The sequence below is a fragment of the Vigna umbellata genome, chromosome 2, assembly GCF_029865625.1.
Source record: "Vigna umbellata cultivar VRB3 chromosome 2, Vumbellata_1.0, whole genome shotgun sequence".
Classification (NCBI taxonomy): Eukaryota; Viridiplantae; Streptophyta; class Magnoliopsida; order Fabales; family Fabaceae; genus Vigna; species Vigna umbellata.
The window spans coordinates 33,689,042-33,702,103 of record NC_142166.1 but is presented as its reverse complement, the minus strand read 5'-3'; the positions used below and the strand labels follow the sequence as shown (position 1 = coordinate 33,702,103).

Below are 13,062 nucleotides of genomic sequence, written 5' to 3'. Positions count from 1 at the left end.
ACTACTAGGCCCATAATACAAAGCCCAAATAAAATCTAGACTACTTGACCCAAAATACAAAGCCAAAATAAAATCTAGACTACTTGGCCATAAATACAAGGCCCAAAATTATTCTTACTCTAGTAAATCTTCATGATGACTTAAGATGGCCTAAGAGAAAGAGTCTAGGCCCAGCTTCGATATATGCCTCCAACTCTTCATGAAGGTGCTAGGTCATGGCAAGGGGTATGCCATGAGACTGGTACGTCAAAGCAATGCAATATATCTGATGAACAAATCTTAAAGCCCATAAACGGAGTCAAAGACTTGTTAACCCTCGGCAAGTGTAACCGAATCGTATCAAGTAATAACCTGGTAAGACCAAGTATCGTTTTCCTAAAAGACTCACGGCCTAGACAGTTGTGTGGTTTATTGATTAGCTAAGACTTGCAAAACCGATTGATTAAGAGTTTAATGCAAATACTCAAAAGTAAATATGTATGCATGTATTGATCAATGGACAAGAAGAAACACAACACGTGATTTGAATTATATGGATGAATATGTTGTTAGGGTTTATCCATTTCATCCTATCCACTCTCTTGTACTTAGGAATTCATTAATCTTTTCATTAATGTTAATGCCACTTTCTAAATTACTAAAAACCGGATGTCTCGGCGAAGAAAGCCCAATCATAATCACTAGTTTACAATGTCTTGTCTCCCCAGCAATTAATCATGCATTATAATGAACAGAAGCTTAAAGACAACCAATCATCATACTCCTATGCCTAGGTTGGTAATATACTATTGGGAGAGATTTCCCAGATCTAGATTTCCATGTATGTGTCCATATCGACAAAACTAATGATCATGACATTGAATGAGTTAAACAATGCATGCTTTGAGCAAAGAGGAAAAACCCTAACTATTAATGAAAGAAAGCATGTATCATAAAGATGATTTTGAAGAACAAATTCCATACAAGAGAGTTTCTAAGGAGTTACATTGATTCCCCAACAACAAAATAAGTTTAGTTCACCATATTCATGGTGAAACTAGATGAAATACAATGAAAGAATGAAAGATAGAACCCTAAAAGGTTGAGAAGGGAGCCTTAGCATCCAAAATCCTCCTCCAAGGGGTGAAAAAGTGTGTTTCTGCTTCGTTCCAGCCAAAGAAACAAACCCTAGAACGTCCTAAAGCTTATATACTATTCTAAAAAATACAGAAAATTAGGCCCAAGCCCAAAAAAGTGTCGCTCAGCGGTTTTTACCACTCAGCGATTTTTACCGCTCAGCAGTTTTTACCGCTCAACGGCAAGTGCGGGACTTCAGTTTTACCCCTCAGCTGTTGTTTTTGCCCCTCAGCGGTGATTTCGGCACCTGAAAACTGGCGCTCAGCGGAAATTACCGCTCAGCGCCACTCAGTCGCAATTTTTTCTGCACTCTGGTTGACTTTTCTGCATTTTGGTTGACTGGTTGACTTTTCTGATTGATTAGTTGACTTTTCTGATTGATTAGTTGACTTTTCTGGTTTCTGGTTTCTAGTTGACTTTTCTGCATTCCAACCAGTCGGTACTTTAACTCTTCTTTCAAATCATTCAATTAGCCTACAAAATCAAGGAAATCTAGCACAAAACCATTAAATTCACCTTCAACTCTCTTATTTCCAATAATTCAACAAAAGCATGAGTTCAAGCTAACTTCTAAGTCATAAAGGTTGTAATTGAAGTCAATTTTAAGTATAAAATAACAGTTTTTCAACTGTTATCAATATCAAAAGCAAAAATAATGATAAGAAAGCTATAAAATGATTGAAAAACCACTTTTGTCAAACCATGTATAATTAAAGGCTACTCACTCCCCTCATTCACAATTACGAATGAAATTTACTCTACCATACATATATGAAACTACATCGCTCGACATTTAACTCTTACAAAATATGGTGTGCATCTCAATAAACTCATGGTGCAAGGCAGAAACATAAGCTACATAGTGACATTCTCACAAAAAAACCGAATGACCAAAACACATATCACAGATCAATATTTCTAGGTATCATGCAGTCAAGACAAGGATTAGCTCCCCTACCTCAAAGTCACTTATGAGAGACGCGAAAAAAATCGAAACGCCTACGGATGATGCAAAACCCCTAAACTTCACAGGCGGCACAATGATGCAAAACCCCTAAACTTCACAGCCACCGAAAACCTCAACAACCACCGATTAGGAGCTACACAATGATGTTAAACCTTCACACCCACCAAAAACCTCCATAACCACCTAATGAACCAGCTCAACAACAAAAATGGGAATGAAGGGCGGCAATGAACGTCGAAGAACAATGGGAGAGAAAAAAAAACTTAAATGGGATGTTCGAACAATGGAGAACAATAAGGACCGAAAGAAAAGTTATTGAAAAATTGCTTTTTCCCATTTTACACTCACACACTCTGCAATTTTTTTGCAAAACCATGATGTGGAGCGTGTCAAATGAATGTAACCTCCACGTTAGCGTGTGATGAGTCAATATTTTCTTCACTTCACTTAGCTTATTGCACTAGATTTAATCAGGGAATTGTGCTTGAATGTCCATTATTCCCCATTTTTGCTAATTATGCTTAATTTGACCAGAAATTCTTATTTTAATTAATTTGAATTATCTGAGCTCATTATTTTCATTATTGATTGCAGGGAAAATTTTGGAAATACATTTTGGGACATTAGAAGGGTTGCCACATAATTCAAGACTCTCCGCTTAGGCATTTTAGATTTAGTTAAATTGTAATTTAGTTGTTTAGAACTTTTTGAACCAACTTGTGCATTTTGGGCATATTTTGGCAAAGTAGGTTAGGCCCAAAAGTGGGGGTGGCTGACTTGGCACCCTAGGTTTTAGTGCAGCCGCCACCCACACGAAAACGGTGGGCTTCTTCATTTTCTCGGAACAATGGTTGTGTCCATGGGGGGAGAAGGGAGCTCCAAGAGGTTTTCTATATGGTGTTTTTTTTTCTTGTACTACTGCACATTTATATTTTCTTCATATGGAACTGCACAGAGATGATTATTAAGCTAATTTCACCGTTCACTATTGAGTTTTCACTGCTCATCGTCTCCATCCTGCATTTCTGGTTTACGATTTTACTGTTCACGTTGTATTTCAAATGTTGTTTCATTCTCGTTTTGTGTTGGATGATGCTTTCTCTGTTGTAATTCGCTTTTAATCCATTGTGATGCACTTCATAAACGTTTAGATTAGTTTTCTTCTTTATCTATGCATTTCGGAGTTGAAGTTTTGTTTCAGCTGCATTATGCTTGCGTTTCTAATGAATTTTCAAGTTGTTTTTTGTTGGTCTGTGTGCTTTTGGATTCAAAACTTCGTTTACCTGCACTGCGTTCGAATATTTGATGCATTCTGTGTTTTCTGGTTATGCTGCGTTTTCTGGTTATGCTGCGTTTGATGTCGATCGGTCCTTGCCTTAGACCGTTCGGCCTCTTTTAGCACCGTTTGGTTAGTTCCTGTCCATTGTTAATGAATGTGTTCGGCTGTCCTTGTGCTCAGTTTCAATTGGTTGCTTATTTACCGTTAGTTGTTTTCTGTATGCATTTGTTTCTTGCGTTAGTATTACCGTTCGGCTTATGCATGTTAGTTTTCCCACTTCCTTTTTATTAGCTTGCTTTAAACCGTTCGGTCTAACAACGTTCGATTTTACACTTTTCCTGTGCTTCTTTTCTACTCTTGTACTGTTCAGCTTATTTACTGCATACCGCTCGAGTTTATATTTACACTGTTCAGTCTCTAACATGGTTCGTTGTTAGAGAACGTTCGGCCTCGTTCTACATCCATTTGTTTAGTTTTCAAGTTTAAATTTCCATTCGGTGTTGCTTTTATTTCGTTCGGCTTTATGGTTGTGCCATTTCCATTTCTGGTTTGGAGACCGTTCAGTCTCAATGTTTACCGATCGATCCATCGTTAGACTGTACGACTTTTACTTCTGCTGTTCAGTTTACCTCCCATCGTTCGGTCATTGCTTCAGACCGTTCGGTCCTTCATAGCACCGTTCGTTTTAACACTTATTGTTAGAACCATTCGGTTTTCTGATTTCATTCAAATGCTTTCCATTTTGTTTGGTTGTCTTTAACTTCCAGTTTTAATTTAGTTTAATTCTCTCTGCAAAAACACTTTCAAACTCCCCCCCCCACTACGTGCTACACCTAATTCCTGAACCATGGTTTGGTCCTTGAAAGACGACCTAGGAGTCACTTCCTAGCACTATAATGCGTTCTTATTTGCACATTAAATTTGTATGGGGTACGACACCCATCAGCGTGTCAAGGTATTATAACCCTAAACTTTTTGTAGAAACTAAATAAATATTTATGTAAAAGAATACCTAACGAAACAATTCATGACTTACACAACAATACCTACATCAATCAACACACAAAACAAGATTCACACCATATATATTTATTTGATTTTAGTTATGTTTATATTCTATCCGTTTCATGTACTCTTTTTTGCATTTTTTTATTTATAAATAAGTGAAGTTTAAATTACTATCAATTAAATATTAAAACTTTTATTTAAATTAAAATATATTTTTTTAATTTTACTTTTTAAGTGAATGTTTCTTTAAATTTAATCTCTTTTTTTTTCATTTGACATTTGTTTAAAATTTAACAATTTCTTTTAATAATAAAACTACCTACAAAATGTAACATCTTATTTAATAGAGTAATCTACTAAACAAAACATAAACAAAACATTAAGATTTAATATAATATAACAAATAGACTAAAATATGAAATTTACATTACAATTATCTAAGGTAATAATTATATCAATAGAAACATATTCACAACCTTCTAATACAAAGAGTATCTCAAAAGAAGTAGGTTGTTATAAAAAACATATAAATATCTACAACTATAACATTTCTATATCTACTTCAGCTCAAGGCTCTAAACATCCTTTTGCTTCATCAAGGGTAAGTTATCCTCTTCAACATCCTCTACTCAGACTAATTTGTGATCATAGCCAAGGATTTAAGCAAACACACAAAGATAAAACAAGCAAACATGGTAAGCTAGTGAAGAAATAAAGTATCATATAAAATTGAAGTTAACATTTAATAAGAATAAAAAAACAAGTATATCATACTACCACAACACCACTATACTCACTTATCTGGATATAATGTTGATATAAACTACTGAAGGTATGCACTCATGGTAGTATTCATACTATGCAGAGTTATAAACAAAGGTAACTCAACCTATTAACCATGAGGTGAATCTTCCACTCCTACAACCTAGAGGGCTAGGGTAAAGACCTGTCATTCTCTCTGTAGTCCCATTCGACTCTACACGAGTCCAATGGTTGGTAGAATATCAGGGTACCCTCTTATTGCAGTCTCTCTATCAAACATTTTCTTACAATTTTCAAGAATATAGAATCTCTCCTTGAGATTCTTATCATAACATACTTTTTCTCATTCTCATATCACATTACACATATATAATTGGTCATAATCCAACAATAGCATAAGAACCAGTTAACATAACTCATAAAATCAAAATAAGAAAGTACCCCATCTAGTGGCAGTACACTCAGCGCCTAACCAACGCCCAACGTCAGAAGCATATGAATAACATCGTTCAGCGCTAGATAGTCAGCGCTCAATGCCAGATAGCCAACGATCAGCTCTGAACCCACTAGAATGAGGCGCTGAACACCCAAAAGTGCTGCTCAAACTTGTTACCTCAATCCAACTTAACTACTTTAAACTACTCAAACTCAATTATATACCTTTCAATATCAATTTGTTGCAACTAATAACTTGAACAAGTCTTAATAGACTTAATGATAGCCCCTAAACGATTACATTTTGTCCAGATTTCCTAGATAAAAATACCACTTGTGAAAACCCTTAAAAATAAACTAAAAATCATACAAAAGACATCCAAATTATGACAAACCAGTTCTACATCAGAAATTTGTCGTCAAATAACTCAAACAAGTCTCAATTAACTCTTAGACCACTACCAAAAAACAGTTTGTCCAAAGTAGCACTTATCTTAACTTTTCACCTATAAAAACCCCTTTTTTAGCCCAAAAACTACCTATTTTCTTTTGTTGAATACAAACACAACTTTTTACATTTTGACAACTTATAATTCACCCAATTTAGCTCCTCAAATTCATCACACATAACTTTCACAACAGAAACACAATTCACATAACCAAAGATAAGTTTTTCACATCCAATCACAACATATACAAACAACTCAACATACTAGATTTCTCAATTTAATACAATTTCATAATTCAATCAATAATTGACCATACAAACATTAATTAGAACTCGTCTATAAAAAAAATCAAGTAAAACTAGATTTCCTTACCTTTTTTACGCTCCCACGGTTGTACAAGCTTTAAAGTTCCTTCTAAAGCTCCAAGATCTCTGACTCCTACAATTTTCAATAACATGATCAAAGCATACCCTTAGTCCCACTGATCAACAGAAATCCTTAGAGAAGACTTAGACCTCCAAAGATGGAGAAAACCCCTCACATGCAAAACACTAGAAAATAAAGGAAAAGAGTCAAAATTAACTTTCTCTTTAACTGAAATCAAATGAATTGAAAGGAAGATCTTGCCTCAAGGATCGCTTGGGCGGTTTCTGATCTTCAAATAGATGAGAGAAAGGTGAGAAATACTTGAGAGATGACAAAGAAAACTTAAGGAAAAGAGTTATAAAGAGATAAAACTTTTAGATCATATAACTCATTATAAAACTTTATTTATTTTGATATTTTCTAAAATAAAATAATGGAGTATCATTATTTAAAAAACTCTACCATTTCTAATACTCTATTTTTAAGGATCTCACAAAATATGTATTTTTACACTAAAACAAAATTAATAATAATTTTATTAATTTTTATTATTATAAAAATAATAAAGATATAAAATAAATTAGTAACATATAGAATAAATTAATAATAATTTAAAATTTTATTTGTTTGTAAATTTTTTAAATTAAAATTTTCCACTATGTTTTTTATTAATACCAAATCTATAGTATAAAATAATATTTTAATAATTATTCTAAATTAATTATCGACACGTTATTTTTAAGAATTATTTATCACCATTTAAAAATAATTATCACCATACACATAATTATTAAAACAATAAAACTTTATATTCAATATTTTTTATACAATCTAAATTAATATCTATTTATTTTAAATAACTTCATTCTACTATTTGTTTTATTATTCGCAAATATAAAATTCAAATTATATTTATTATTTTCTATTATGCATTTTAGTTTTAATTATTTTTACAAAATTTTCAGCCTTAATTTTCTAAAAGTATTTGTAAAAAGTAAAAAAAAATCATCTCACAGCAAAATGAACTTTAAACTATACTTTTTTTATCATTATAACACCTCAATTTGCATAATGTTTAACTACTGTAGGATATATCACATTATTAATATTACAAAATAGTTTACTCGAGTAAAATATATATTAATTGCTATTATAATTATTTGGGAATTTTATAGGTGTGTGGGTGCGTGTGTGCATGCGTGTGTGCATGTGTGCGTACGTGTGTGCGTGCGTGTGTGTATGCGTATGTGTACACCTTTCTGCATTACAAGGAGATATATTACAGTTAACCAAATGCATACTATAGACATTATAAAATACAAAGGGAACGACAAAACATCCTACTTTAAGATTCAGCTCTGCCACTCACTAACACCAACTCACCAGAGATTTCCCCTAAGCTCACACCATTAAAGTGATCATTACAAAAGAGAAAAACAACATACACAGAGAAACAAACAAAAAAAACCAATGGTAAGCTAGTGCGAACAAAATATATCATAAAATGACTATGATTTCAACATAGATCATCAAATCAAACCAAGTATACAAACATTCTAGAAACATGTGAGACACATAGGCTTGACTCATTCGAATATAGTATGAATGTCGAACTATGGCGGTTTATGCACTTAATGGTAATACTGTTGGCTCACCCCAAGCTTTCACACAAGGTCAGTCCTTTAACAAATGTCTTTGGCCAAGGTAAAGCCCCTAGACAACGTCTTTGGCCAAGGTAAATCTCCTAGACGAGGACCTCCTACTATTCTCACCACATGCCTTACCTCTCTCTACTTGAGAATATTGATAATTAGAGTTTCACGATAAATCCCAATACTTAGCTCCATACATTCATACTCACAATACTTGGCAACCATCAATAAGAAGTATTTCAAGTAACATCTTTTCATTCACAAAGATAACATCATATAAACATCACATACTCAAAGTATTTCAAGTATAAAAATCATTTATAATAATAATATGAAAATAATAATCACACATAACACCATTGTTCTCATTATAACATGATACCCACAATAGACAAGGAAAACAACCTTGAAACCCTCACCAAAAACTCCTAAAACGACCTAAAGAACGTCTAAAACTAACATCAAGAACCCTGAATTCGAGATCCCAAACCACACATTGTCAAACAACTCATTACCTAGGTGATCTCTTACCTAGATGATCTCTTACCATACGATCTCTTACCCGAACGACTCCTTACCAGACAACTCCTTACCAAACGATTTCATTCCCAGACGACTCCTTACCCAGACGATCTCTTATACAGACGATTCCTTCCCAATAAACTTCTTACCAAACAATCTCTTACTAGACAATCTCTTTCCAGACGATCTCTTATCCAAACTATTGTATCCCAAACAACTCCTTACCAGACGATCTTTTACCAGATGACTATTTTCTAGCCGATCTCTTACCAGACAATCTACCTGATTTTTGTATAATAAGAGATTGACTAAGCTCTAAAAGGCCTCAAGACAAATCCCAAAACTACAAACTTTCCTCATAACCAAGATCTTAAAATCTTACCTGTTAAAACTTCCACTTTTATGTCCAAAAATCACTCTTCTAATTTATTCCATACCAAAGTTTTGTAAAAACACATAAGCTCAAACTCACTAAATCTACATTCATAAATTCATTCAATAAAAAAAAAATTTAACAATAGCAAACCAGACACACCAACATACCAAATTTTACGATTTAATCAAAGTTCACAAATCAATCATCATATCATCATACAAATACAAAATATTACATGCATACCAAATCCAAATCAAATAAATTAGTTTCCCTTACCTAGCTGATGCTTCGATAGTTCCAATAACTCTAAATTCTCCTACTACTCCAATATCTCTACTTGCTCCTACATTTCATGACAATTTGATTAGAGTATATTCTAAGTACCACTCATCAACAAAAAGTCATAGGCTTTGTTCACTTGGAGGAGATGATTTGGGAGATAGTGAGTGGATGGATTTGAGATAATTTGAGGGTAAATTTTTTATTGTTTATTTGAGTGGATTTGAAGATAAGTGAGAGTGAATTTGGAAGTAAAGTTTGTGAGAATTAGTGTAAGATTTGATTGATGTGTCAGATAAAATAAATTTGTTTAATATGTATAAATTGAAGATTACCAAAATGTCCCTAGTTATTAAAGTAATATAAAATGATGATTGTTAATGTTATATTTATTTGTAAAAGATTTTATAAAAAGGTAAAAAATTAATGTTAATTATTAAAATTAATGTTAATTATTAAAATTAATTTTAAAAATGTAAAAAAATTATAATTTTAAAACTTGTTTTAAATTTAAAATTCTTTTGGAAGTTAAAATTTGAAGAAAAATAGTTTTCAAAATTTCATAAAATTGATAGTTTGTCATTTTCATGTTGATAAAATGAGAGGGGAAAAATATTCAATTAAAAAAAGAGTGAGTTGGATATATAGAAACAAAAAATATGTAATTAAAAAATGGTTGAAATGTACATGTTTATTCAAAAATATATATATTGGTACATTCACTGTAGGTTTACTTTGACACAAAAAAGTTGTAGAAATAATTATGTGCAAATATCAAAGTTCACTCCTTCTCTCTCTTCTCCCAACTCCATCATTGTCCTCGCCCCGTCATCTCCAGATCCATTTTCTCTCACACCACTTTGTCAACTATCCGATCACCCATCATCGTCTCCCAACCCTTCTCCTTCCTTTCCAAACCCAAAGCCTTTAAATTCAACCCCTTTCCGAAACCCCATTACCCAATTCAAGCTTCTTCATCACCTCCTCACCACCAACACCAACACCTCTGCAGGGTGGAAAGCCCTTGCCTTTTGTGATCTCCGTAGGCATAGGCTTCATTGTTTGGTGTTTCGTTCGAACAAAACGCAATAGAGGGGTAGTTCAAACTTTTTCGATTGGATCCCTCCAAATCTCACCATATCCACGGGTGAGTGAAAAACACATCATCCCGCATTTCCCTTTAAATCTGTCTGCGCATTTCTCTGCAAGTGAACACGAAATTCACTTCAAATCATCGCTCGACAATATGCTTAAATAGTAATTTACCCTAAAGTGAACACGGCGTTAGGGAAGACTCGGACCCTAAAAGAGTGAAGAAAACCCTACAAAGACACCAAAAATTGAGAAAAATGGGTAGAAATCAACTTACTCTATAACCGAAATCAATCGGCTAGAAATTAAGATCTTCTCTCAAGGAACCCTAAGGCGGCCTTTGATCTTCAGGTAGATGAGTAGGGAGTTATGATTTCTAGAGAGAAGGTAGATGAAATTTTAAAGAAGAGAGTTTTAAAGATGTAAAACTTATTCGATAATGAAACTCATTATTAGAACATTCTATTTATACAATTGATATTTTTGAAATAAAAGAAAAGAGTATCATTATTTAAAAAACTATACTACATCTAATACTCAATTTTTGGAGTCTTACGCAAGCACAATGTTAAAAAAAGAAATTAATATTTCAAACTTAAGAATAATAAAATAAAAGATATTTTCTATTTAAAATTGATTTCAAAGATAAAATGAATACTAATTTCAAAATTTAAAGGTGTAGAAATTAAATTAGTTTTTTTAACACTTTTTAGAAGTAAAACAATTATCAAAGTTTTATAAAGATAAAAACAAAACAAATTTAAGCATACAAATTTTTTTATATATATATATATATATATATATATATATATATATTAATGAAAACATATCACGTATTTATTATTTATTATAATAAAGATTAATTAATAATTATTTTAAAAACTAAAAACATATTTAATTCAATAAAAAAGTTATTATATAAAATATGAAAGATAGTAAAATAATAGGTTTAATAGGTTCGGAGGTCCCTATATTTGTGGGTTCGTTTCAATTGGGTCCTCTAATTTTGAAAGTGATCAATTTAGTCCCTGATTTAACAAAATTGAGTCAATAATACCCTTTCCGTTAAATGTAATGGACGACATTAACGTTTTAAACATGTCGCATGTTGAGGCATCCTTTTATTTGCAGGTTGCACATACATGTTTAAAAAGTTTGCATTTAACGGAAAGGGTATTATTGACTCAATTTTGTTAAATCAGGGACTAAATTGATCACTTTCAAAATTGGAGGACCCAATTGAAACGAACCCACAAATATAAGGACCTCCGAACCTATTAAACCTAAAATAATATTATAAATATTTAAAATTTTAAAAATAAAATTTCAATAAATCAGACACACGTGTGTATATATATATATATATATATATATATATATATATATATATATATATATATATATATGTAAAGATAAAATTGTTTAGTTAAAAAATATACCTTAATACATAAATATTAGGTTAAATTTATATGTTTAGTTAACAATTAATAACAATTCCCTGAAATTTTCAAAACTTTTGGTTTAACAATCTCTTTCAACTGCTTACGCTCTGCTACCTCCACAGTGTCGCTGCTACCCGCTGCCGCCGCTCGCCTGCTCCTGCGTCCTGCGTCCTGCTTCTGCATAGCACCAACGATTTTGGCCACCGCCGCTAAACACCACGCTTCTTTTCTTAGGCGCTAAGGAAAAAAATTCAGGAGAATAAACTTTTTCTCTCACACGCTTGCATCTTCTTCCTTTCAAAGTACAAATAGCGTCCATATAAGCACTCACGCACTCTCCAATAAGGATCACCAGCGAAGCAATCTTCTTCTCCGCCAACATGCTCCACAACAAGTCCTTTGTCAAGAAAACCAGGGCAGGCAAAGTCATGAAGGTGCACTCTTCTTCTTCTCTAGCCCTAACTGATTCTACCCTTTTTCTGTTTCTTTCTTATGCCTAATTTTTCTTTACAAATAAATAATAAATAAATAATTTTGCTGTTTGTTTTTTGGTTGGGAGTAGCAAGTGCGGGAGCACTACCTGCGAGACGACATATACTGCGGCGCACCGTTTTGCACCGTTTGCGATACTTTGGGTGCTCGCCTCAACGCTTCTCCTTCCACCACCATTCTCGTCGTGGACACCAATGTCGTGCTCAACCAGGTCTGCTTCCTTCTCCGTCCTAATTTTAATTTAAATGGCTATTTGCCATGCTGCCAAGGAAGACGTGTTTTTGTGAATTAAATGAAAGTGTGTTGTGGTTGTAGATTGATTTGCTGGAGAATCAGGCATTCGATAACATTGTGGTGTTGTCCATTGTGTTGGAAGAGGTTAAAAACAAGAATATGGCTGTTTACAACCGTTTAAGAGCCCTCTGTAGCAATGCCACGAAGAAGTTCTATGTTTTTTCCAATGAGTACCACAGGTATGCTTTTTTCTGGCCCTTTTTTAACGACTCACTACTAGTTTGGTGAGATTATGTTACACCATTATTGTTATAGAGGAGAGGAAGGAAGAAGTTGAGAATGCAACATGGCTGATGGATTTTTTGTTGCACTTCAGATTACACTCTAGTATAAGCTTTTCGTGTCCTTGTTTTATTTATGCCTTTTTAATGAACCATCACCATGTTTGAAGGGCACACTTCCAGTGTTCCCAGATAATCCTGAAAGTTTATTCTATAGGTAAGTATCCATATTACTCTGCAAAAGAGGTCTATAAATCGGTAGCAAGTTCATTTGTATCCCTATTAAATACTTGCTTGTCAAACAAATGAC

The 13,062-nt window shown here is 33.1% G+C and overlaps 1 protein-coding gene and 2 long non-coding RNA genes across 3 annotated transcripts in view; 1 reads left to right on the top strand and 2 right to left on the bottom strand.

The window, feature by feature from the left end:
• Positions 1–4,768: 4,768 nt before the first annotated feature.
• Positions 4,769–9,609, bottom strand: LOC148203841 (uncharacterized). The gene is made up of 3 exons (XR_015784263.1): positions 9,209–9,609; positions 6,389–6,454; positions 4,769–5,004 (listed from the first exon to the last, which is right to left on the bottom strand). It is a non-coding gene; the product is annotated as an uncharacterized LOC148203841 (long non-coding RNA).
• Positions 9,610–9,884: 275 nt separating this feature from the next.
• On the bottom strand, positions 9,885–10,726 carry LOC148203840 (uncharacterized). Its single transcript, XR_015784012.1, has 2 exons — positions 10,581–10,726; positions 9,885–10,413 (listed from the first exon to the last, which is right to left on the bottom strand). It is a non-coding gene; the product is annotated as an uncharacterized LOC148203840 (long non-coding RNA).
• A 1,081-nt stretch (positions 10,727–11,807) lies between these two features.
• Positions 11,808–13,062, top strand: part of EMB2763 (ribonuclease II family protein) — a 34,569-nt gene continuing 33,314 nt past the window's right edge. The window contains exons 1-3 of the mRNA XM_088106593.1: positions 11,808–12,179; positions 12,308–12,448; positions 12,553–12,710. Coding sequence (XP_087962719.1) covers positions 12,126–12,179; positions 12,308–12,448; positions 12,553–12,710 — 353 coding nt within the window. The 5' untranslated portion in view covers positions 11,808–12,125. The remainder of the gene's footprint in view (positions 12,180–12,307; positions 12,449–12,552; positions 12,711–13,062) is intronic.